This window comes from Strix uralensis, chromosome 23, assembly GCF_047716275.1.
Source record: "Strix uralensis isolate ZFMK-TIS-50842 chromosome 23, bStrUra1, whole genome shotgun sequence".
Classification (NCBI taxonomy): domain Eukaryota; kingdom Metazoa; phylum Chordata; class Aves; order Strigiformes; family Strigidae; genus Strix; species Strix uralensis.
In genome coordinates, this window is record NC_133994.1 from 9,647,539 (window position 1) to 9,673,841 (window position 26,303).

The 26,303-nt window shown below is 43.4% G+C and overlaps 1 protein-coding gene and 1 long non-coding RNA gene across 4 annotated transcripts; one reads left to right on the top strand and one right to left on the bottom strand.

Annotated features, from left to right (window-relative positions):
• The first annotated feature begins 1,027 nt into the window (after nt 1–1,027).
• LACTBL1 (lactamase beta like 1) lies at nt 1,028–18,521 on the top strand. Of its 3 annotated transcripts, XM_074892591.1 has the most exons (8): nt 1,028–1,038; nt 1,960–2,047; nt 5,650–5,794; nt 7,250–7,359; nt 10,114–10,271; nt 11,902–12,149; nt 15,029–15,134; nt 16,918–18,521. In XM_074892591.1, the coding sequence occupies exons 2-8, from the start codon at nt 2,027–2,029 to the stop codon at nt 17,894–17,896; spliced, it is 1,767 nt and encodes a 588-aa protein (XP_074748692.1). In that variant the 5' UTR covers nt 1,028–1,038; nt 1,960–2,026; the 3' UTR covers nt 17,897–18,521. The 3 variants fall into 3 exon arrangements, with proteins under 3 accessions (XP_074748692.1, XP_074748693.1, XP_074748694.1); XM_074892592.1 differs by lacking the exons at nt 1,028–1,038; nt 1,960–2,047 and adding an exon at nt 2,634–2,783; XM_074892593.1 differs by lacking the exons at nt 1,028–1,038; nt 1,960–2,047; nt 5,650–5,794; nt 7,250–7,359 and adding an exon at nt 7,513–8,413.
• Nucleotides 18,332–25,499, bottom strand: LOC141953775 (uncharacterized). Its single transcript, XR_012632004.1, has 3 exons — nt 25,262–25,499; nt 21,470–21,795; nt 18,332–18,457 (listed from the first exon to the last, which is right to left on the bottom strand). It is a non-coding gene; the product is annotated as an uncharacterized LOC141953775 (long non-coding RNA).
• Nucleotides 25,500–26,303: the final 804 nt, after the last annotated feature.

Here is a 26,303-nt window from a genome sequence, read left to right on the forward strand (position 1 = left end):
CAAGGAGGGACTGAAAAACACAAGAGTGAAACTTATGAAACACTGCTGAGCCAGGAAAGACTGAGACTCCGTCATGGTTGTGGGTACACAGGTTCTTTTATGGGGGAAAGCACAGAGGCAGCATCTCTCAGAGAGAAGGTCAAGAAATACCTTGGGATAATGAATGAATTGCTGCAAATCACACTGTGTTAGAGACTGAAAAACTGTAATTTTTTAAATGAACTCTACAAAAATGGAGTGAAAATGAAGAAGGGAGGGGATGACAATGTGTAATATGTAAAGACCATGAGTTACCTACATATGCACTTCTTCCCTTTGGCTTTGAGGGAAGACCACAGCACAGACTGTGAGCCTGGGAAGGTTGGTAGCAGGGACAGAAGGAAATAGAGTTCCCAGAAATGAGGAGCAACAAAACTGTGAGGAGCTTGATCTACTCTAATTAGTAAGGAGGTCATCTGCAGCTCCATTCAGCAAAATTTGGGCACAACTCTGAGGTACAGGCACATGGCTGCATAGGTTTCACTTGAGTATTTTGAGCATCGTCAGAGCCTGGGCCACTACTGGAGATACTGAAATAAAGAAGTGGTGTTGAAGATAACACCCTTACCTGTGAACATCTGAAGAAAGCAATAGGATGTCAAGACCCCTGAGGTGCATAATCCCCCTGGCTTTGGTGCATAACTGAGGGCATGACCATGCCCTCCACTTTGAACAGCATCTATAATGTACTTTACATGATAATGGCAGTTCATTATTAACATTTCCAGCTCAGAGTGTGTTAAGGATACCCACTTCTCGAGCTCCCTGTTTTCCACTCTGCTGTATTGTTTGAGCCATGAAATCTCTAGCAATACTCCCTTTAGGCTGCATCCCTGGACAGATGCTGCATTGCTTGAGGAGGGGTGAGGCATGGCCGATTAATCTGTGCTCAGAGAGGCTGACTGTTGGGATTAGTGCTTCAGATGCTCTTAACATCTGCAGCTGCAGGACAGCCCCAGATTCATCAGCACTGGAAGCTGGAGGGTAGCAGCAAGTCTGGTAAGAGCTCTTATGGGGGGGTTTGCCTATTGAATTGTTGCTGCCAGGTGGAAAGGCAAGAGGGAGAATTTATGGGAAATGTGGCAGCTGTGCCATTATCTTGACACTTCCACACCTGTCATACAGTTTCTTGGCTGTGTCTGTGATTTCCAAGACTACAGAGGGTGTTGTTGGCTGTGTAGAGGGAGCAAGGTTGAGAAGCCAGGGAGAGGGCTGGAAGGATCCTGCAGAGCAGACACAATGGAAATGTATCAGCCTTGAAGGTCTCAAAGCTCCAGGTCCTTGTATTTGGGAGGTGGGGTGAGGATGGCCGTGGGCCCTGGCAAGTCCTAGAGCTTGGGTCCAGCCCTTGCAGTTGTCCTGGTTTAGCCAGGATAGGGTTAAGTTTCCCCAGCAGTGGGGGGGAGCTCTAGGCAGGTTATTCAGATACCATGCGGACGGGTTATTCAGATACCATGCGGACGTCACATCCTGGCGCCGAAGCGAGATGGTCGGTTACCGCGTGTACTGTGGGATTGGCTCTGTTCTCACTGCTGTATTGGTAGAGATTTTGCTCTGTTCATTGTTATTACTGTTATTGTTATTGTTCTTTGTGGTGTTGCTGTTGCACTGTTGTATTAAACCTCTCCTTATCTCAGCCTCGGGGCTTTGTATTTCACTCCCTTTGTGGGGGAGGAGCAGCGGCCTCATAGTCTCAGACCCTGGCAGGGACTAAACCATTACAGCAGTGAACACAAGGTGCTGCCAAACCAGAGGCAGAGAGAGGGAAGGTGTTTACTGAGGACTTACCTCATGAGGTTACTGTGGGTTATCTCCCTATCCAAAACCAGTCCCTCCCTGCAGCTCTGATTGTCCGGGCTTTCCTCCTTGCTCTGACTCCATTTTTTTCCCACACTAACTTTTTGCTTCTCTTCATCACAGGGTTTTATGAGTCTTTTGTTTGTGGAGACAGGCAGCACAGAGGATGAGAAGAGACTTCTGAGCAGCCATGGATGAGTTACAGTTGCAGGTAAGGCTCACCTCATGCAAATCATAACCTTCCACCATCCTTCAGAGTCCCCAGCAGCTAAGAGGAAAGAAAATACCAGCTCCATCTATGTCTAGTGAGCCTGTTAGCTGGGAATGACTCCCTTGTCTATCACTGCGGGGAACTCCAGGAAGCTGTTCAGGATTAAGCCCAGAGAGTGCCTGAGCTCCTGGCTTAAGTTCCCCCACCTCCCCTTCCTGCGAACAGCCCAGGCCAGGGACGGCCGGCTGGAGGCACGCAGGGGATGTCCATCTCATGAGTTAATCGCCTCCTGTTCAGATGTCAGGAGGAGATGAAGTTGCTATAAATAGATGGTGAAGCCCTCGTGGTTTCAGCTGTGATTCACACACATGGCAGAGAAGCATTAGGAAGAATTAACATTCAATCTCTCAGGCACTTTCCTGAGCACAAATGTCATTCTGTCCCTGCCACTTAATCTCCTTGCCCAGGGGAGCTCAGCAGCACTTTCTGGAGGGTCTGAATGGGTCAAATGGACACGGAAACCCAGAGCAGGACTGCTGGGGAGCTAAAAATGACCACTTCAGCTGGAGTGACTGAGCAGCACCTGCCCATGATATACAGCTGCATTTAGGAACGTGGCAAGGTGCTCTGCTCCCCCTTTACTGGGGCTGAGATCAGACGGTGTGGTTCTGTTATGGCACGCACACGCTGGGATGCCTGACAACAGCTTCTGGGACTGAGACGGCTTCTGACGATGGTATGTGCAGGGGACTGGGGCTCCTTCTGGCTCTCCCTAACCGGTGTTGAGATGTGCCTCTGACTGAGCAGCTCGCAGGGTCTGTGGTAGTCTGCGCAGATGAGCATAGTGGGGCAGGACAGTGTACCTGGGTGGTCTATGTGAAATCCCCATTTCTTCCCCCCCATCCTAATTTTTCAAAGCTAAGGGGAAAATACAGAGTGTACAGCTAACCTACCCATGGGAAGCTGTGTACACTCCTTCCTGCATGTGTTTGCATTCATTTACATGTATCTAAGTGCTTGGTAGCCTCCCTCCCCCCGTCTTGCTGTGTTCGTGTTGTTAGCAGTGATGGACACTGAGCAACTTATGTGAGATGGAGAAACCAGCTAAAAGGGAGGTGAGGCCAGACAGGTCCTGGAGCAGGAGGTGTGAGGAGTCTGTCTGTAGGTATCTATTCATCTGTTTGTCTGTCTCCCAGGTACAGGGAAAGAGTGGTATTTTGGGGCTTGTTCAGCCTGGAAAAGAAAAGGCTCCAGGGAGACCTCATAGTGGCCTTCCAGTACTTGAAGGGAGCCTACAAGAAAGCTGGGGAGGGAATTTTTACAAGGGACTGTAATGATAGGACGAGGGGTAATGGGTGGAAGCTGAGGGAGGGGAGGTTTAGATTAAATATAAGGAAGAATTTTTTTACTGTGAGGGTGGTGAGGCACTGGAACAGGTTGCCCAAGGAGGTTGTGGATGCTCCATCCCTGGAAGTGTTCAGACCCAGGTTGGATGGAGCCTTGAGCAACCTGATCTAGTGGGAGGTGTCCCTGCCATAGCAGCGGGGTTGGAACTAGACGACCTTTGAGGTCCCTTCCAACCCAAACCATTCTGTGATTCTATGATTCTACGATTTTTCCTGAGAGGTGACTTAGAGGGTAGAGCATATCCTCAAGGTGATGAATACTCCTCACAATCTAAACATTTGTTGCCCCATCAATAAAAGAGAGATCCATGTCTCTAGTTCCATAGCATTGCCGTGGTTTCGTTGCATTGCCACTAGATTATTGGTCAGAGGATGACAGACATTCAGGGCACTCATCATCCACAAGAGGTAAAGGGGAGTTTGGACTAAAGGATAAGAGTTCAATGTTGGTACCTTTGGGTCCTCAGTTAGTGGTCTAGTGAGTCTGGAGTTCACAAGATGAGGCATATACCAGAAAATCTTTTCCTTTTACCCTGCTCTTTGGGACCCAGGAATCAGGGTTTCTCAGTAAAGCAAGGGAAGAGGCAAAAAAATGGTCAGAGGAACTGCAGATTGTTGGGGGAGTCACCTTATTATGATGGCACTAAACCCAAGAAAGTCACTGCATGACTACTCCAGGACAAAGAGATCCCTATCCCATTCCTTGATGCAGGAAAAGACCATCTCATTGCAGGTCTAGACAACATCCTTCAGCATAAGCTGAAGCCTGCCAGCGTGTGGGTAATTAAAGAGATCTCAAGACACAGGCTTTTCCTTGTGTGGATATGATCTGCTGCCTACTAAGGCACTCTGTGAGGTTGGTATATCTAAACCAAGCTGGTTTTGATGTCAAAATGGCATTCCCCTATTTAGGAACACATGTCACTTAGGCTGGAATATGGACTGCATGCGTGTTCTGGAAGGCTCAGGTCTGAGTGGGTCTGCAGGCACCTGTATGGCCTTAAGCCATCCTTGAAGTTTTAAGTATGTTATGGAAGAAACTAAAGTAAGTTGCCTTCAGAAATTTTTGTGGGAATGCCTGAACAGGCTAAAAGGCTTCAGAAATAATTGTGACATATTTCTATTATTATACAGAAAGTGGAATTACAACCTAGAGTTTCAACAGGGGCTAGATTCTGCAGTTGGATCCTTACAGAGCCACAGAGCCATGTGCAAGTCTGGAAGTGGCTCTGCAGATTCCCGAGCTGCGAGTGACAAGGCTCAGTTGACTTGCAGAAGTTTTGCATGATCTATCCTGTATCTCAAAAAAAAAAAGAAAAAAAGGGCCATGTGGAAATCTAAAGGGAGCATTTTAGTCTGTCTATCCTACAAGTGAGTCCAGACAACCTGAAACGGCTTTAGAATGTGGACCATATTGGATGCAAATGGCAGGCCATATATTTATAACTTTAATTGCCAAACTTTCAAAAGCACCCTACTGACCTGTTACAGTCAGTGAAAGAGCACAGCTCATGCTTAGGCACTGTCATCTGTTCCTTGTTTTTCTTCAACATTTATATGGTGGTATCACCAGCCTGGATGGGCTCCAGTGTTGTAAGAGTTGCACAAGCCTGAAATATTAGCCGAAATATTTTCAGAAACATGGCATCTGGAAATGCCAAGCTTACAGATGGTACATGATATAGTGGGAATTACAGGCACAAAATAGGAAGGTGAGGGCAGTGTATGGTGAAAAATTCCACCATTCATGTATAAAAGCTGGATCTGCTCAGATGATGTGGCTGGTGGCTGCCATGCTGGACTCTGGAAAAAAGGGGTTGGAAAGATATCCAGGAATAAGTCATAATGGTTGAGAAGGGAGGAAATGAGAGCTGTGACAGAGAATCCTACCAGCCTGGGCTGATGAGGTTCACCTGCAGGGAGGGGAAAAGGCAAAAGGAGTGGATGACATTCTTCTAGAAGAACCAGAAAGGTCAATAATGTCTTGCAAACCTCATTGGAAGACAAAAAGTTGTCTCTGGTTCCAGTTATTTCAATGTGGGCTCATATGCCCAGCTCTGGTGCCACAGTAGTACTGGAAATAGTCCCTGTCCCTGCAGTAGTTTTATTCTCCAATGTAGTGTGCCTCTTTCACCTAGCCAATATGCATGAGAGGCAGTTTTTCTCTCTCTGAGATCATATCTTTTCTGCTTACAGCAGGCATCCAGCAGCCGAAGCCTCCTCAAGCTCACTGTCATGGAGGTCAAGTGGATTCACGTGTTGGTCATCTTCTTCTTCCTCTTGTCTGTTGCGATGACAGGCTGCTTTCTGTGGCAGTACAACCTCCCCAAGGTGGAGCCCAGTGAGTATTCATCTTTAAGCTTGGTTTGCCACAAAAATTTATGAGGCCAATAAATGCCTTTCTCCCCCATGTGGACATTTTCCCCCAAAGAGCATTTCCCCAAAGAGCACACAGATTTACCTTCTCCTAGCTGGTGCAAGGACACAGAGGAGATGAACATTGGGTTGATGATGTACAGTGTAACTCTGCTGGTCTCCAGAGAAGTTACTTCTGACACTAACCTAGGTTAATTGACATACCATGGAGACATTTTATTTTACATTCTCTATCTTTTTCTTTAGCATCCTGTTGTAAAAATCATTCAATTTAAAATCACACAGTTTAGAATGGGTTTTGTTTTACACTTTACCATGTGCTTCAGCTTATGGGTTTGCTTCCTTTCCTATTCCCCTAATATTAGATCTTTGAATTTAAGCTGGCTCAAGCCCCCAGTTCACACTAGAGTTCCCTTGTGTTGGTTATAGAAAAGTCAACAGATAGACTCAAGGCACTGTATGAGCAAGGATGAAGTATATACAGTGTAAGTGGATCAGAGTTTTAAGTAGCCCAAAGGTGACATAAAATTCATGGTGAAAGTGCCAGAGGTTCTTTATAGACCAATGTCTGAAAAGATTGCAGTCCCTACATTTTTATCACACAGTATCAGAGGTTGCCTGTAGGCTCTCGTGTATCCATGCCCATTCATCTCAAAATTTCCTTAATGTTATTTCTCTTCTCATCTGTATTTCTAATGCTTCATGCTCAGTTGGTAAGCAAAAAGATAAATAAGCATTTTGTTTACAGTTTACAGAACAGAGAACCTGTGTTTATGAACATCTTGGGATCAGTTGGGAATATAGTTCCTCCAAGTAAGAGAGTTCACATCTCTCACTGAGTTTAAAGATATTTGCTTGCCATAAGATTTAAGATATGTCTCTGGCATATGCAGGATACAGCTAATTCCGAAGACAGCTAATATACTACGTATGAAGCCTATCAACGGCTGTTACAGTGTTAGATTTCAGGTGGCACTCACAATTCACTTCTACATCCATTTTCTGAGGTTACAATATGCATGGGACAACTCTGTCCTCCTGAACCCAAACTCAGACTTCCCCCTAGACATGGGCAGGGCATTTTCATGGGGTCTAAACCCACTGTCAGGTATCCTACAGAGTCTTCTGTAGTCTCAGTTCCTTACTCTTCCAGGTTGCAGAGTCAGCTGAAGCCTATTGCAGCTCCTGTCCATCCCACATCCATCCCGTGTTGGAATAAGAAATAAGGGAGTACAGTGCCCTCTTCATGTCCTGTTTTATGTGAGATAGAAATGATTCAAGATAGTCTCTTTCCTATGCAGAAGTGTCCTTCAGCTTTGGACAGCACAAGCAAGAAAGGTAGTGCTGACTGCTGAATGAGGTTAAAGCTTGTTAGAGTGTCTATTTAAGTCACATATGTTATCTTTGAAATGTTTTCCAGGCCCATCTGTAATGGACGTGAGATCAGAAGCTGTGCAGATGTGCCCCCGCTATCCTGAACCGGTACCGCTGGACCACCCAATCCCCATTCTGAAGGATGCGTTGGAAAAGGTCTGTGAGGAGAAGGGAACAGAGGGACCCAGAGCTCATGGCTTCTTTTCTGAAGGTGTAAAGGGGAAAATATGTATTTTGCCCTGAGCATCTCTAGGGGACGAGGTGGGGAATTGAGGAGGCAGAGAACACGTGAATCTAGAAATGGGTATACAGAACTCCTTCACTGAACATACAGAATGGGTCAGTAAGCAGTTCTCTTATCCAAAGGGTAAGCTGTGATGAAGAAACATTATTACCTGTCCATCAGAAGGTCTGGTGAGCATACAACAGCACAAAATGATGGCTCCTGGCATCTTGACTAATGTTGGGCAGCTCTCATGTCCTGGAAAGTAAGTGACTCATGTAACTAGTTCCTCTTCATCAGTGACTGCCGATTCCTTATTTTATTGCTTTGCTGGCTTTCCCCATGGCACCATTTAAAGATTAAAAAGCCACTTGCAGGTAACTTCAAGGAAAGGAATGGAGGGGAAGGGGGAGAAGAAGGGGACCTGAATCTGAATGAGAGAGAGATCTGGTTTTCCTCTGTATGATATAGTGTCTCTGAAATTTTAGCACTGTCTGAAATTTGGGTAGGCTCTATTTGCAATGAGGAAATACTGCAGCATTGCCTTGATTGCATGGACCATAAGGACAGTCATGCTCTGACAGGACACTCCTGATTTTGTAGATTTTGTAGTATATATCATATAATATACCCTCTCATTAGTCTCTTTCTCATGAGTATCTTAATTAGTCATAATAGAAACTGTCCTACAGCTCTGATCATTCTTTTTACCCTTTTTTGAATCTCTTCCAGCTCTATCATACTCTTGTGAAGATGTGGGAAATCAGTACTGTACACAGTATTCAAGGTGCAAGTGGATCAGGGATTTATACAGTGATAAAATGGTGTTTTCTGTTTTATTTTTGTTACTTCTCTCATAATCCCTCATATCTGATTTACCTTTCTTTCTGCCACAGGGCACCGAGCAGATGTTTACATAGGAGCATCTATCGTAGCCCCAAGGTCTTGTTCCTGAGTGCTAAAGCCCAGCTCACTGCCCATCCATGTGTATGTGTTGTGAAGTTAGGGCTGTTTTCCTGCATGCACATCACTTTATCTACACTGAATTTCGGTTGCTATCACTTCACATTCACTTTTCTGAAGTCTCTGCCACTGTCTCTGGGGTTACTGTAGAGAGGTATTTTATTATTCGATTAGGATTAGTCAGAGAGGTGAGGGAGTGTGCAGAACATTGAGTGTCCATCAGAGAGTCATATAATCTCCTTTCTTTGTGCTCCTCAGAAATTAAGTATCCAAGCACTTCTTTGAAGTAGGCTGGTAAAATTATTCCTATTTTGCAGATGGAATAAGGCACAGAGAACCTGAACACTAGATGCTCAGGAAGACATAGGTATTTGAAGGGAGCTTAGTCACCAGCACCTCAAAAGTGTATCTTCAGATGCCCTTAGGTTCTGCTCAAACCCATCCTAAAGATCTTGCACTGAGACAAACTACCATCCTGTGTCAGGACAGGGACCCTGGAACTGGGACTCTGGACAGTACCAGATGCAATTATATTGCATGCAGGGGAGAATTTTTCCTAGCATCTTGAAACAGGAGAGTGATATTCATTCATGCATGAGGCTTAAGGAAACATTTCTCTTCTAAGGTTAAATACTTTTGCTTATCAGAAAGGCCTATGTTTTCCTCAGAAGAATCTTGCCAGTGGCCAAATCCAAACGCTGAGTATTGGATTCAATGACACTCAAGTTTAGAAGAGCATCATGTATTTCTGTCAACTTTCTGCAGGTGCAGGCAGGTCTACATGCCAGACTCTCTCTGAGAAAACCCTAAGGAGAATCATGCTTGCTGGCATGAGACCAGTCTGTTCTCTAGAGGTGCTGATGTACCTGACCATACTAGATGGGCCACTGGCACGTGGGGAAGGGAGGGTAAAGAACCACTACAGAAGGACTTGGCACAAGCTGGATGTTTCCACTGCTGTCTGTCAGTGCACCTCACCAGTCCATCCAGTGAAGAGGTCCTGAGGACATGACTTGGCTTGGTCTTGTCTCAGATACTGGGCTTGGAAGGCCATTTCTCTTAACCTTTCTGTGCAAAAGATAACTTATGCGTGATGATGACATAGCTTTGAAAAAGTCATAAAAGAGCACGACCAATGCATTCTGCTTTCAGGAGGTGGGTGGAGCACAGCTGGCTGATGAGATCTGTGTAACCCTGGCACAACAGGGAGCAAAGAGCAATCACAGCTCTCTAGTTGCTCAGTGCTGTTTCTCAGATTGCAGTTTAAACAGGAGTCCTATCTGCATGTTTCATGACATGAAAAGTGTCATGGGATATTTGAAAAGTCTGAATCTTTTTTTCATGCATCTTTGAACCTAAAATACTAGTGCAAAGAACAGATGTGTGCAGTACAATTTTAAAAGGAAGCAATTACAATTATTAGGTTTTAGTTTTTGGTTTTATTCATATAAACAACATAGGTATTACATGGATGAGCATCATATTCTTCTACACAGTGGAAAGAAAGGTATTGGATAATTCAACATAAGCAATTCAAAGGAACAGTACAGTTAAAATATTTTCTTTTGCTAAAACACTTTTGAAAAAAATCACTCTCAAGTGCTTGGAATTAAGGACGGCTGATGGTCTAGGTCTTCTACTGCCTGTTACAGACTCTTAATTGTCTTAATGAGACATTATAAGACTCTTAATTTGGAAATTCATCATTTCCGATCATTCTCCAGGTAGATATGATGCTGCGCCAAAAGATTCATAGCTCTGGTCTCCCTGCAATGTCTGCCATTGTTATCTACAACGACACTGTGCTCTGGACAGGCAACTTTGGAAAGAAGAATGGTTCAGACCCCTCCTCAGTGGTGCCCAATGAGTACACTATTTACAGGTGAGACAGATATATCACAGGCATGAGAGCTAGAAAAAAAGCAGATATACATACAGAGATCTGATATCTGGGAATAGAGCCACTGTCACAAACCCCATCCTCTACTGGCTCAGGTCCACTGCAGAAACCTCCTCTGTGTTACACTGAAACTTTGTGAAACAATGCTTCAGCTAATCCCTAAATTATCATGTGCTTGTGGATTACTGAGTTGTTTACTTTGGATTTTTTTTTTATAAATTTGATCTGACAATAATTTAAATTGGAGTAGCAGTGACCATCCTGAAGAACCTCAAAACATACTACTCCTTACATAGGAATGTCTCTATGCTTTGAGGAGGCCTAGGGCACAAATCTGAAAACTGAGAGCTAGAACAGATTTTGTGAGCAGCAAGAAGACAGTGCCATAGGATGAGGAAAAAAAAAAAAAAAAAAAAGTCTAGTAAAAAATGGCTTTTGGGGGAATATCTACTAAACACATAAAATAGACCTGTATGCTTATTCATTCTCCCAGTGAAGTCAGAACCATATTGCTTATTATTTTTTAGATGAAGATAGAATCAATTCCTTAGTGTATGTTAAAAAAAAAAAAAAAAAAAAAAACAAAAAAAAAACCAAAGGAAGTGTTTACTTCCTTTAAAGATTTTCAGTGATTTATAACTGTGCTATATATGAAACATATGGGCTGCACTCTGACTATCAAATGTTGTCCTCAGAATAAACAATTCTGGAAAGTTTCAGCAGCTGTGATTACTTGTTTTCACCCTCTCTGTATCATGGTGAAATCCCTGCATAGATGACCTCATGCTATTTCTTCCAGAATCATAGAATGGTTTGGGTTGAAAGGGACCTTAAAGGCCATCTCAGTTCCAACGTCCCTGTCATTGGCAGGGAAAGGGGAACCCATTTCTGGGTGGGCTCGAACTAGCAAACTTTTGATTAACAGCCAAACATGCTAACCAATTGTTCCACATAGACTCCCCCTGCCCTCCCCCACCAAGTCAACATCATTTATGGTTGGAAATATGGTGGTACCTGATCATCTTCAAACCTCTGACTTTCCTTTCTGATTAATGAAAACATTCTTAGCAAATGCTTCCACTCTAGGCCATCTTGCACCAGTCCAAGTATTTCATCTCTAGCAGCACAATACGAATGCCCCTGGTCGTCCCTCTTAATCACAACCCTGTTTCTGAAAAATCAACAAAATAGAACTGGAATCTTATTCCAGGAGACTTTTGTAAATTTGACTCTGTTCTGAAGCCACCCAAATATCAACACTGAATATGAAATGTAAAACTCTATGGCATTTTAACCTTAAAATTCCAATAAACTACTTGCAACTTGTTACAGTATTTACTAAGCAATAATTTACACAATATGCTACCTTATGTATACTAAGTGAACAGAAGAAGTTCTGTAGCCCGGTTCACTACTGGGGAGATAGTACTGAAGGTTAAGTTGCAGTCCATAAAGGGCAGAGTCTTACCTGCATTTGAGCCATTCCCTTCTGAATTAGCATGTAAAGCTACAGGCAGTGGGTCAGTTGGGTGATCTCATGTACTGATCATCTTTCGTCTTGTTTCATGGATTTCTTAATGCTTAATTTCTGTAAATGTTTGTTCCTTAACAGAATTGCCAGTGTCTCCAAGATCTTTCCCACCATTATGTTGTATAAGATGTGGGAGGAAGGAAAAGTCACATCTCTTGATGACCCATTGGAACGTTACGCCCAGAACTTTATTATTAAGAACCCTCTGGGGAGGATCAAGGAATCAGAACAGAGATACACAGCAGATGGGATGGTGTCTTTGGAAAAAGGCTCAATGCCACTTAAGCCATCACCTGTTACCTTGCGCAGAATGGCCAGCCAGCTCTCAGGTGAGACAACACTGCTACCTGCTTATCCTCTGCTCACCGCTGCACCACTTGAAAAATACCACAGAGAGAACAGACCATATGTCAAGGAAAAAAAGTTGCTGTTGAGGCCATTTCTCACTATGGACCCTGCACCTTTGCACTTCCCAGAGGTCAGGCAGGACCTTTGTAAGCAAGCTGTCAGCAACTTCATGAAGTGCTAAAAGGAAACTCTTGTCCAGATCACTTGCTAGGAAGGAGGCCAAGCTGCACGGTGGGCTGAGGAATTGTTTTTGCTACGCAAGGTGAACATATATTTCTTTTAACACAGTCGCATGACCAGGCTCCAATTGCGTAACAGTTTTTTGTACTCCAGTTTAGAGTGCTCTCATTTTTCTGAGACATAGACTTGAGGGTCAAAGTGGCACCAAACCTCTTTGCTTTGAACAGATAGACCTTGATTGCTGAGCTAAATTTAGCTGTCAGTGTGGTTCCTGATCTGGGATTCCCGAGCTATTAATAGCTTTGTTCTTGATGGCAGAAGACTATTAATTCTCTGCTACCTTCATAATTGGGTAACTCTTACATTAAGGTAGAAGGAGCTCACAGGACTCAGGAGAACTTTAACCTTTCTCAGAAATAAAGCTGCTAATACATGACTGAGATTTCATAATGTAATGGCCAAAGAGACTGTGCTGATATCTCATGTGGCATTTTGATTAAACTCTGTAGCACCTGCATTATTCCATAGTGGAATAAATGTCCTAAAATTAGGACCTAAGATCAAAATAGCATTTAGCCAAATGGCAGTACCTCAGGACAGGGTACAACATTAGCTGTACTGGAAGTAAGCCAGTATCAAACTAAGGGTTCCCCAAAAAGGGATGATGTAACTGAAATGTGGAAACAAACAAACAACCCAAAGTGACCAGTGGCAGCAGGAGGCAGAAAGAAATATCTGTGCACAACCCTGCCCAACTCCTCTCCCTGCAGACAAGGTCTTGCTCTAGCCAGCCTGATGATGTCCTCAGGGGCACCTACTCTGCCTGCTCCCCTTTGACTCAGGAGCAGGTGAAGCTGGTCTGGCTGCTCCTTGCGGGAGCAGCGTGTGCTGCGGCTGCAGCTCCCAAACCTGCTGCAGTTCCCTGTCAGCTGGTGAGGTGTGAGGTATGCCCTAGAAATACCTGTAGGAAGCATACGTCAAATGTGTACCTAGTCATATCATAATTGCTTGTAATGTGCAGCCATTCCATTGCTTCCATCCATGTGCTGAACTTGTGTCCCTGCTCAGCTCCTTCTGTGTTTCCATGTTTGTATTTTCTTTTTGGAATGTGGCCCAAGTTTCCCAGATCACACCAGCAGGGAACACCAACTAGCTTGGACCCTGACAATTTAGTAAAAGGAGAAGCAGATTTTCAAAATCCTAACTGAAAATCAAATGAATATTGAGGTCACATGTCACATTTCCTGTCTGTCAAAACCCAAAAAGGAATAGGTTCTGCTTAGCATCAAGATCGAAGTCACTTCATGACATACTGTAAAGTGGTTTTCATCTAAATCTTCCAGTGGAAACTGATCTATAATATATCCTTATTATCTGGGCTTCTCTACATTGCATATTACAAAAGTAACTCCAAAGATTTTTCTCCTCAACACTTGATGGGTACATTGCTAGAGGGAAGCTCCAGCTTGTTAAGACTGATTTTCAAATATATATGAATGACAGTATTAGATGCTATTGTAAATTGTTAACAGCATGCTTGTCACATCAGTTTGCAGCCCATGATGTGTATCAATGACCGTGGACTTTCTGTTATGCTCACACATTCTCTGGTTTACCATTTCTAATGAACCCCAAGAGAGACATTGCTGTCATGGCACTGGTTGAACTCTCCCAGGGGTGCAACATTTTATTTGCTGCCACTGTGGCAAGTAGGAAAGGAAAGAGCCCATTGTCTACTGGAAGATGCTCGGTGCATCTCTTACCTGGTCATTCAGCTGCACAAATAAGCACAGACCAGAAACAGAAAAAGTGCTCTCGATTCAGTTCAAATCCCAAGGTCAGGCCAATTGAGAAAAACAGATGCTGCTGCTACGAAAGAATTGGGCCTCAATCCGCTTTGCCATGATTAAGCACATGTTCACTGAGCAGATGTTTGCAAGTCACTTTTCTGTCATGTACCCTTCCTGATTTCCTACTAACCTCTAAATCAAAATCAGTTGTAAACTGCAGTGAGGATTTCATTCCAGATGTAATCCAAGTTCTGGACTTGGTGAGCTGTAGATCCTGTGCAAAAGAGCTGTGGCATTTTAAAAAGTCTTGGCCAAAAGTTTTTAGGGGATCCATGTTCAGTGTTATAGAATTAAGTGAAAAGAACTTCAATTTTTCTACATTGAGAAACCCTGAATAAATGTTGTTAAAGTTGAAAAAAAAAAAAAAGCTAGAAATATTCCAGGCCAAGCCTGGAATGGTTCAGAGAAGTTCAAGCCCTCTGTAGCAAGGCGTAAAGAACAAAAACCTGTCTAAGGGGCTGTTAGACACCTTTGTAGTCAAGGCAATACAGTCACGTGGAAATATGGACAGGGATTTCCCCAACAACCAATATGCCCTTCTCTTCCAAAACACACTTGGGGATACAGTGTATTTTTAATCATTCATCAAAGTATTTTTTCTGAAATGTAGCAACCCCGATTCAGTGGTCCATGAGTTGAATACCGTGTCCTGCAGTCCAGTATGAACAGGTCCTTGCAGCACACTTGCTATGTGCATAAAGCACATGTGAGCATCATTGTTATTTCCATCTTGCCATTGAATCTCGCCTTTTGCTCAGTCTCCACCAGACTCAACGTTTCCTGGACCATGATTTCTCTCAAGTTGTTAACTTCTCTTTTCCATGACACAGGTCTGCCCAGGAGGCTGCGATCTACCAGCCTGCTGTGGAAGGGCAATACGCAAGATGCTCTAGCTCTCCTGAAAGATGATGTCTTGGTTGCTGATCCAGGAACCAGGTCAGATATATTCACTTACGAGCTTTCGGTCTGGGTTTGTGTTCTCCACCGATATTAGCCCCAGCTGCAGTCTCCATGGCCAATGGATAAAAGACAGACATTCCTAAAGGGAGCTTCAGCCATCTACCCATACACCCATCTTAGGCTGCAAAGAGTGACTGTTGGAGGTGCCAATGTGTATAGAGTGAGTGAGAAGCCTGGATGAGGCAAATTAAACTCATATAGTTAGGTCCAATGAGCCTTAAATTGTGAAAGATGCGGATTTTCAAAAATGGAAAGGCATATTAATTTTATCAGTTTAAATCGTCATGGATTTCACTTAAAATCATGCTATGTCTGTAGCGATTTGCATGTCTCTAAATTATCTATAAGTTCTATTAATGTTTGTTACAATTTGTGTAGCCTGTTAAAAGTTGCAAATACTCCAAGATATGAACAGGATCCAGCGGACAGCATGTGAGGGAAAGGATTCAGACTAACTGGGAAAAACTTTCTAAGTCTGCAAAATTTGTAGGGAATAGAATTACATTCTGAAATAATTTGCCTAGAGTTGCTGAGGATTCACCATGGCTTGCAGTCTACAAGCTTAGAAAACTCAATGGCTCAGTCATGGCAACCTTGTATTAGTTCTGTCCCATGTCATGTAGGAGGTTACAATAGATATTCCTTAAAGAATTTTAAGACTTTAATACCATCATCTTCTTTGGTATAAGGACATACACTCATAGTCTCTCAACCCCTTATTATTTGACATGTTGATAGTTTTAACTCTGTTTCCATGTTCCTGCATATACTTCACAGCTAACAGATCGTTCTTCCTGAAGGAGATACTCATGCATTGATATAGAAATGTTAACATATTTTTCTGGGGATGTTGAAATTCAGCTCCACTTCAGATACAAAATTTAGATCCAGAATGTATTTATTCTTGGGGTAGAAATATATATGGTCATCATGCTTTTATTCACAGAATCACAGAATCATCAGTTAGAGGGTCTGGAAATGGTTGAAGTGGTACCAAATTTATCATATATATAGGCCTAGTGAGATGTGTGGCTTCACACAATTAAAAAAAAAAAACCACAAAACAGCAATACAAACAAGGTTGAAAACATAATGAATTTTGAAAATGTGTTTGAAAAAAAGTTGCCTGTTCACGTCTTCATGTCATTAAACTTCATTCAATTATAAAGACTTAAGTCACTTTATGGATATTAGACTGAAGCACTCAGGTATTCTTAATGATTCAACATTGCTGGACGCTGCTTTGTAGACTTCTAAGTGATTTTTAAGTGCTTTTACCATCTTAAGGTAACTTGGTTGCTTAAGTGATTAAACTATGTTAAATCTCCAAAGAGGCTTACCTGGGATTTTGAGACCTTTAAAGTAAGCACCTGTAACTCTCAACTCTGCTCTTAAAAAGAATGGATATATTCTTTGGTGAACAATTATAAACAATAAATCAGGATGTGCAAATATATAGGGGTTTGCATAAAGTTTTTTTTAGCTTTCCATCTCCAGCTCTCTTTCCATACATAGCAGTTCAATAGCTCTGTTGATGTTCCCGTAAGAAATTTATCTTTCTTGACTTAACAACAAATCAAGGCAACAGCATACAGTTTTTCTCTGTCTCTCCTTCAACTCTTCTCTCTTTAACACATCATTGGATAAAATGAGAATTTTTCCACAGAGAAGGGAGATCTAGCCACTGTTTTTGCATAGTCGTACCCACACTGTGTCACTGAGGTAAGGCTGATCCAGCTATATTCCTCTTCCTTTTCAGATGTCACTACAGCAATTTGGCCTTCTCACTGATGGCACATGTGCTAGCCAACCATGCAGCTGAGGGGCAATACCAGCGCTGGATCTCAGAGAACATCCTTGATCGCTTGGGTATGGAAGACACTGGTTTCGACATCACGCCACCGATCCGCTCCCAGATGGCTGTGGGTTTCTACAGCAGCCGGCAGCTGGCCCCTCTCTATGACCTTGGATGGTACAGGCCTTCTGGCCAGATGTACTCCACAGCTGCTGACCTTGCCAAGCTGGCAATGGTCTTCTTAGGCACCTATCACCGTCGTCTCCTAGAGCCTGACACAGTGAAGACGATGCTGACCCCTCTGTTTAAGTGCTCCACTGAATACTTTGCTAACAAGACTGGCACACCCTGGGAGATTAATGAACAACTGGGATATGATGTCATTAGGAAGGATGGAGACCTCGACGGTTATTCGGCTACCTTCTCTCTTATCCCCAAGCTCCGCCTGAGCTTCGTTGTGCTGATGGCTGGGCCCAGGCCTCAGGGTGGAGATATTGTGACTCAGACATATGAGTATCTTATTCCTGCCATGGAGACAGCATTCAGAGAGGCAGAGAAAAGCTTGATTCCTCCTCCAAGTCCAGGCCCTTATGTTGGCTATTATACCTATTCAAACCTGACTTTCTATGAGATTAAAGTTGGACCTGGTGGGGTGCTGGTCATGCAGCAGTTTGGGCCTCATGTGGAAGAGCTGATCCCTGAAAAGTACCGGACGATCAAGCTCCACCACCTGGAAGATCGCATTTTCCAAGTTGTTTTTGACAAGGAGTTCCCATGTGTTCTGCACCTGGGCTCTGCCTCCATCTCACTGGAGACCCAAAATGGGCAGCTCTTTAACTTTTATCCATTCGACGGCAACGGTTTGTCTCCTGGCTTTGATGCACCAGGGCTGAACACATACAATGTGGTGCGTGTACTTCGTAAACCTGTATTCTATAGCTAAATGTCCCCTCTACTTTTCTGACCACTTCTGGGAGGTGGCTCCAAATCTGTATCTTATCAGACTCTCCTGTCTGTGTGGTTTATGGATGCCATTTAAAAGGGAAAGATGGTGGCAAATGACTCTTTTGCCCAACAAATATGACACGTCCCCCTTCTAACATGACTTTAATGCAGTCCTTGGCAGTGCACTATATGCCAGCTAGCAACTGGGGATGCCTGCAGAAATAAGAGGTGGAAATGTGCTGGATGGATGGTGTTTGATGCCATAAAAAAATCCAAGCACTTAAGTCTCCACACTTTCATTGTCTGTTTGATGACCACTGTGGTGATTGACTGGTATCATCAAAGGGCTAAGAATTTCCTGTGTCTCTCAGAAAATATCTCTTCTTCAGTCCAAGGGTTTTTCCAGGGCTCTTCAGGACCCCATCTATCATGAACAAGATTCCTCACCTGGATTTGCTAAAAGCATTATGTGCTAGAATGGCACAAGCCTGATACCAGACCCTGCTTGTGATACCTGGGAAGTGAGGGTCCATTTCTTTCCTGAATCACAACAGGGAAACTGTGAAAAGAGCAGACAGCAAGGTGGTTATATCTTGGCTCCATGGACTCCTGCAAAAGCAGTGGTCACACAAAGGATGTTGTAGCACTTAAGTATAGAAGCTGAAGCTTACTCCTGTGAGCAGGGCCATATGAACATATGCTGGTATATTCTAGCTGAACTCAGGTTTGTGGCTGTCTCAATATATAGGCATTTAAGTACAGGAATGTATGGGAATCTTTATGTGTGTTCTGGGCAGGGTGTCCGTATGGATACATACCCATTGCGTTTATGCAGGTATGAGAGAGGATGCTAAGGGAAAGTGCATTAGCCTGGGGGACACCACATTCAGGAGAGGTGCACCTGCAAGTAATCTGCAAAGCCACAGGTGTGTGTTCTTCTCCCTTCTTGTGCCCATTCAGTGCCAAGGCAGGCAGGACTGACGATACGTCAGTAATGGCCAACACCATATCACTGTGATGAAAAAAGTGTCAGGCACAAGAGCAAGACAGGGCAAGTACCACCGACTGAGATCTCTTGGCTCCTGCAATACCCCTTCAAGTTTAGGAGAGTATTGTGGTTGCAGCCTTAACTGGAGCCTGAAAAAAAAGCAAGCAGAGGGACAGAGCAAGATGACTCTTACCTTAAAATGAATATCCTAGCTGCGGAGTATGGCAATGGCTGTACAGCATGGAAATCCTGAATAAGTGCAAAAGGGTAGGCATACTAGCACAGTCAGAGACTCTTCAAAATGCATGTTCTCCCATACTCTATCTGGTATGAGGTTGGATCCCCTTGCAGAGTAGCCTTCTGCTCTTTGCCCACACAGTCTTGGAAGTGGGCATGTCTCAGGATGAGAAAATAAATCTCCCTGCCTCCCTTCTCTCTTGTTACCTCTCACTCTGTGTGCAGTTCTTCAACTTCAGTTTTGAGTAGACACCATCACTGAAGTCCTAGAAATCTATGATTTGCAAACTCAGTTCCCTGTTTTTTTTTCAGACAATTTCAGTTCCATGATAAACATATGAAATAACGTAGCCCTTGCCTTACAGACAGTCATGGTTGCTGCTGTATTGGTTTCCTCTGGACTTTGTAGGTGATTACATTTCATACCTTGTAGAACCTCATATGTTCCAGCATTTAATCTGGGCTGTAGCAATAAAGTCTATGCAAATTCTTGTTGCTGTCATGTGTAATCATGCCCAGAGGTATGTGTGCAGGCAGATATGTTGCACTATGGCTGATTTCCTGTAGAGGTGCCTATAGTCTGTCATGACATGCCTGACACAACAGTGCTTTCCAGGCTTTGAGCTCTCAAGATGTGATGTCTGATAGCAAGATATTTGAGCAGTCTAACCCTAGTCTTTTTGAGTGCAGTCTAACCCTAGTCTTTTTGAGTGAGGGCTAAGTGCCCATTTGGGGCTGTTCTTGCTTTGGAACAAAAGAAGTGACTGTTTACCCATTTACCCTTTAAAAGCTTACAAGAAAAATTAGGATTTACATTCCATGTCAGGATGAAACATCACACTGGACTGTCTCCATCTGTACTTTTCAATCAGTAATGACACTAACAGTCTTTTCTTTTCTAGTGAGTGACCCTCAAACCTGTACACTGACACTTTTTGGTGCTCTTGTTCATTCCCATAACAGCAAAGTACAGCTCTTTGCTATTCATAGTGTGAACCCACACCTGCAGTAAAGCTCATCTCATAAAACCTTGTCATGCTGGGAAGGTGAACAAGAGCTTCCTACACTGCCCCTTCATGGGGGCAGGAGAGTGTCCTTACCTGGCATGGACAAGAGAAAGGAGACCTTGGGATGCCTGTACAGAGGATTTGGGAGAGGCTGCGTGTGGCAGGCAGGATAAGGTGGAGTTTTGGAGGACCATAGTCACCCATGGAGAGCAGCCAGAGTCACAATGCTGAGTAAATTCTACAAACATAAATGTCCAATTTCTTTCTGTCACTTCATGACTAACAGTATCCTAAGAAGAGCAGAACCAGCTTCTGTGACCTGACTCATGTTAGCAGGTGCTTTATACCAGCTTTAACAGGTATTAATAAACTTTCCATTTTAATACAGAATCTAAGTTACCATTCTAAGTAAATTTTTAAGCTTCTGTGTATGTTTGTTGCTGAATTAAAAAATATCCCAATGTTATTTCATCCACATCAGAGACTGGCTCCAACAATAGGTACAACAAACACATAAAAATGTACCCAGCTGCTCACTTTTCACAGGAGTGTGTTTTAAAAGGTGACTGGATGTGTCTGCAGCAGCCTATAGAAACAGTGTGCTTAAAAATGTATTTATAATTACTCATCAGGGAAACAAACAAACAGAATATGCTTCATTAGCATTCTCAGTGTCAAAAGGAGACTAGAACAAAACTTACTCATTGGTTCAGAAGACTAAATTCTGCTCTAAGGAGCACTGGTGAAACCACATAATATTGTAATAGTGTCTCTGAGAACTGTATTTAGTCCACAAGTTAAAATGCTCTGGGCCACTAAGAATGAGATTAACCTGGTAAAATATAAACAGCTTCCTCTGAGCTAGCCCCTTTAAACTCCTTTCTACTCAGTGACATTTAATGACTCTAATCAGTAGAATAGATTCATCTCATCTTAAAGCACGTATTTAGAATAAACTGATGAATCACACTCTATGAATCCCCAGCCTCCAGCTGGTTGAGATGGATCCAACCCTTGCTATGACAAGTAACTCTTCAGTTAGAAGTGAAACACTTTCATAATCTGCCTGCCAGGTAAGGGAAAGTTCTCAACTTGTTGCATCAACGTTGCCCTGAAGACCTGAAGTTCATTGATTAGCAGGCCCAAAGCAGAACGTGGTGATGTTTGTTGTGGTCCCATGATAGCATAACATTAGTTGAGATAGATAATTTCTTCCCTTTTAGAAGAACCCCACCTTCAGGAATATTAGCTCAAGTGAGGATGATATCAAGCTTAAAGCTTCAACCTACATTTTGAAAACATCAGTTTATCCCTACATGCTTCATTCCTTCATACTTACACTTCTCAGCCAGAGCAATGTGGCCCGGTTCTTTACTGGACAGCAGCTTTGAAGAGCTTTTCTGTTCCAATGATGGGAGTAAGATGATGTGTCTATCTGCCTTCAACCACCACCAGAGCAGAACTCATAAAACAAGGATGAAGTCAGGCTAGCAAGGACTGAGTCTTGGTGTCAGAGTCTGAAAATTTATTAAACACTAACTTTAAGCTCCCTGTTTTCCTCCTCAGAAATGTATTGATGTTCTTCTCACAAAGGGATGTATTAAGCCCCCATGATGTGAAGCACAAGCCTTTTTGACTTTTCAGTTCCCCAGGAGCTTGTAGGAGCTGTTAAAAAAAAAAAAAAAAAGTCAGTGGTCAGTGTCCACCCTTTAAGAGAGAGGTTAAGAGAGCTGCTGAGTCAAAGCCAGTCACTGTCTCCTTTTCACCCATAAAATGAATACCAACAAATGTTTAAGTACTTCACAGTTAGCAGGGAAGCTTCAGTATATATTGCTATTAGGTGCGATTCTCACTCCAGAGAAGGTTGTGTATGCTTCAAAATGCAAAGGCTAGAAGCCTGTTTGCAAGCTTAATCATTTCTTGTCCATCCACTTCTGCCTTTATGAAGAGTCTGACGTCTCATGACTTGGTTTACAGAGCTGCAGATAAGCAGTCGCAAAGAAAATAGATGCCAGAAAATCTCCAGTTCTGTCTACAGAGAATTAAGACAATCTCCATTTACATTTAATAGGCATTTGTGCAGCCCAGCTGAGCATGAGCTCTCAATGGCTCTCTGTGCGGCTCATCCTTGCAGACATAGCTAGTATATCACCAACAAAGACAGTCTCGGCTTTAGTTCACCAGGTAAAATCCTGTGTTTGCATGAAATAGCTCTTAGTTTCAGGCCTGTCTTACTTCTGGCCTCCTGGTCTTGTGACTGTGGAGGACACACTCTTTGTGCAGTTTCCAATATCGATAAGAGACATAGCTAGTATCTGAAGTTCAGTGTCATAACATGAACACCATGTACAAGTGAAAAGCATCTTGTCCTGGCCTTGCAGTGAGTCCCAGGGGCGGGGGCGACTTCACACCCATCTCAGCAGCAGACCAGATCTTGGTAGTAGCTATGGAAATGAGAGGAGAAGAGGCTGTAGATGATAGGACTGATGTCAGAACTGAAGTAGATCCTTAGCAAGATGTGGACACCCTGGAAGACGATGTGCACCAGATCTGCCCAGGGGACACCAGAGCTCCACAGCAGCCTCTCTGCCCGAAATACCATCCAGATTGTCATGAACACCACTACCATGACACATGCAGACAAGAGGAATCAGGAAATGAGAGCAAGACAAAGTGTTAAACAAAAACAGAGCTCAAGAAGCAGAGAGGACTGGCTGAGAAACACTGTTAACAGCATCCCTCTGGACTGCCAGGGACCCTGGACAAAAAGCTGCATGCTGTTAGGTGAGGGATTGCTCCTGTGGGACTTGCTGAAGTGCAGCTCAAACCATCTGATGCTATTTAATCAGGCATTTGGCTTGGTTTTTGTATTGTGGAATATAATGACTGAGAAGTGTAACAAATTGGCCACAAAACACTATCACCCAGCAGGGACTGGAAAGCCTGGAGGGGGAGGGAGCAAGACAAAGGATTCCACATTCCCTAGAAAGAAAGAGATCTGCTAGCCTGATGGTAACATCAGGTCTCAAAATAGGGATAAAGGAAAATAGGTCTCAGGGTCTTCAGGTTTGAAGTAAAAGGGGAAAATGAGTGAGGAAACCAAGAAAGGCACTTTTCCATCTGTCACCACAGTCTGAATGAGGCAGTACAGCAAGAGCTGAGCCCTAGTCTTCTGACAGCAGTGAAGATCTGCCTAGATTCAGGCTCAGTAGGATTTGTCCTGTTTTGGGTGTCCTCAGGGACCTGAGGGAAAGTGTTTCGGAGCACTGTGAGCCTGACAGTCAATGCTTCTAGCTAATATGAACCAGGCATTTCCATATTATTCTCTTAACAGGCTATAACTGATGCCTATTTTCATAAATCGGGGCACTGTATTCATAACTTTTGCAGTAGGCAGGATTCCCAGGTATACATTCCCACAATATCACACAAGTGATATTCTGAGACCCAGGGGGGGCTGTCAAGCCCCATAGTGGGCAGCCTATTTTATGTTTTTTGCTTGTCCAGCATGAGACAAAGTTTTCAGTATTTGAAGTGTGCAGTTTGCTTTCTCCTGGTAATCACTGACAGACAGAGGAATGTGTGTCTGCCCAAGCACAGTACTTGTTTAGGTAGTTGTAATGATGATACCCATTGTTTCAAAAGTGGAAGCTAGCATAGGTAACAGTTTTGAGGACAAAGGACATAAAAAATGGGTATGGGTTGAATATGGTGGTTGAGGTAGCCCTTGATTAAAATCTCAGAATTAGGATATCGTTATTAAAAGCCAGCTACCATTTTGTTCAATTACCAGATGGTGTTTACATGCCAGAAATTATTAGCCCAGCCTCAGGATACAGAGCATATGTGGAGTGCTGCAAAACACAGAGAAAATGCTTGTAAAGGCACAAAATCCTTGGGCAGATAGTTGTGCTGGAGAAAGGACCGCAGGCATGCAGCATCTCTCTGTAAGTTCATTTCTGCACTGAGGTGCCAATGGCAGAGTTTTTCTTTGAAACAAGGTGTCTTTTTCTCATTACAGCAATGAGACTCAGGAGCCTGAATGTACTTCTCTCAGATCAGTTCCCTGTTCACAAACAGTGACATTTTTGCCTGTCCTGGTCAACGCCGGAGCCCTGGTAGCCAGGCAGATAGATCGCTGAGGATTTATCAGTACAGAAAGAGACTAGAAAGTCCCTAGCTCAGGCCATTCAGTTTTTTACCCAATGACCACCTAACGTGTCCCAGCTGGGAATAAACAGATTACTCAACTTTCCAGCTATTTGTCTGATCATTGCCCTCAACTTTCTGTCAGATTTCTCACTCCTTTTCAGACTCAGTGTGGTTGCTTTAACTTCTCTTCACAGCTGCCATCTCTGCACATAGGGATGACTTTTCTCCCATTCTCTTTTGCAGCTATGTCTCTTTTAGCCCCAGCATTCACTTCTCAAGCTTGTGTGTCTTCTGGGTACTCCAGTACACACAGTTTTCACGTTCCACCCCTTTCTTCTCAGAGCCTAAAGTGGAGCATACCCCACAAGATCACATTGTCCTGGAAAGCACTTTTTTCTCAACTTGTTGGACTCTGGCGCACCCAGTCCATCCCTCCTGGCTAGCAAACAGACATAATTTTAATGGTAAAAGTAGAATTATTGCACAGAGAGTGCTGACATTACCAGGCTGAAGTACAGTAATACTACAGTGCCTAACATCAGCCATGTTGAAAAATTATTTAAAAAAAAAAAAAGAATAAACGGATCTTTCATGCCTAAATACACTCATGGACATCTCACAACAGAAAAAAAAAAAAAAAAAAATCACTTTCCTAACTGGACAGGAGGATTCAAGGCCCTTTGTCAGACATAAGCAGGAATTGCAAGAATGCAGCAACAATAGTTCAAGTATATGATGCAGTCACCAGCCAACACTGAAATGGTGTGCTTAACCTGTAATTAAGAGTCATTTACCATGGCCACTTGGGAAACTCACAGACCTGCATCCTGACAGACTGCAAGCTCCTGTTTTCTCATCCCACTGGAAGCCCACTACACACCCAAAGTCACCTATCTTCAGAGCATTTGGCCACTGAGAGCTCTGGTCATTCATCCCAAATCAAAACACAAAGATCAATATGAGAGAGAGAAAGACTTACATATCAGGACAGTTCTTCTGCCTGTTGCTCCTGCCAAACCACTTTTACTAGGTGCTTGGAAGGAAATTGGACACAGCTTGCAAGTCTGGACTGACGTGTGCCATACAGCCTCTCACAGACATATCATGCATCTTCCCCTTTGCTTCAATTCTCAGCTTGGCAGTCCTCCTTGGAGTGGTCTGTCTCTCCCAATTTCTGCATTTGTCCTTCATTCCCATGCTGTCGTCTTTATCACAGGTTCTGCATTGCACAGTGCCACAGCAGGAAAGCAGGAGGGAAATAGAGAAGGGAATGCCTCCATCCTACCCACTTGTGGTCTGGTAATAATTGCTCTCAGGCAGATGCCAGGCCTCCCCTGAGAGCTGTTCCTTTTTCAGAACCCAGTTATCAGACTCATGATTTGATGCCAACTCTTCCTGGAAGCTGCTCTGTCTGCTTTCATTTAGCTCACAATTTATTCCTCTAAGGAGTGATATTTCTGCTGGAGATGGGCAAGCACATTTCATTTATTTTCAGTTCCACCTGAACATTGTGGATTAGATGGCCTGATGCAATAGCATCCTGCTAACAAAAGGTTGTGGAAAAACATGGGAAGAGAGAAGTCAGCAGGAGGATGAAATGAGCACAAGAGGGAGCCGAATGTAAAGGGATTTTGAGATGCTGCCTGGAATAAAAATGTCCAGTCACAATTTCCTATCGCATTTAGCTAATTATTGAATATACTGATGAAGATGTTAAAAAAGCAGTTGCTTAAACAGAAAATCTGAAAGATAGGAGCAATGTGCTCCCAAACAGGCAATTGAAACACATTGTGCTCTGCACTCACCCAAACTGTGGGTGAAACAATCTCCTGCTGACAATAGTAGGCCAATTCCAGAATGAAAAATGGGCTGTTTCTCACAACTTGTGTTGTGAGCCCCTAAACTGCCATGCCTCTTCCTGTAATAGCTGGTAAACTCTTCACTGTGATAGCATGCAATGCAGATTTTCCTAGGTCACCATGTTTGACTGCAGTTGTGTTGGGTTCAGTCTCATCATCTCT

What these genes read in the sequence shown, in the direction of transcription:
- LACTBL1 (XM_074892591.1), top strand. Translation starts at nt 2,027, where the DNA reads ATGGATGAGTTACAGTTGCAG. An exon ending in TGAAGGATGCGTTGGAAAAG is followed by an intron (nt 7,360 to 10,113) that starts GTCTGTGAGGAG and finishes ATCATTCTCCAG; the next exon opens with GTAGATATGATGCTGCGCCA. An exon ending in AATGAGTACACTATTTACAG is followed by an intron (nt 10,272 to 11,901) that starts GTGAGACAGATA and finishes GTTCCTTAACAG; the next exon opens with AATTGCCAGTGTCTCCAAGA.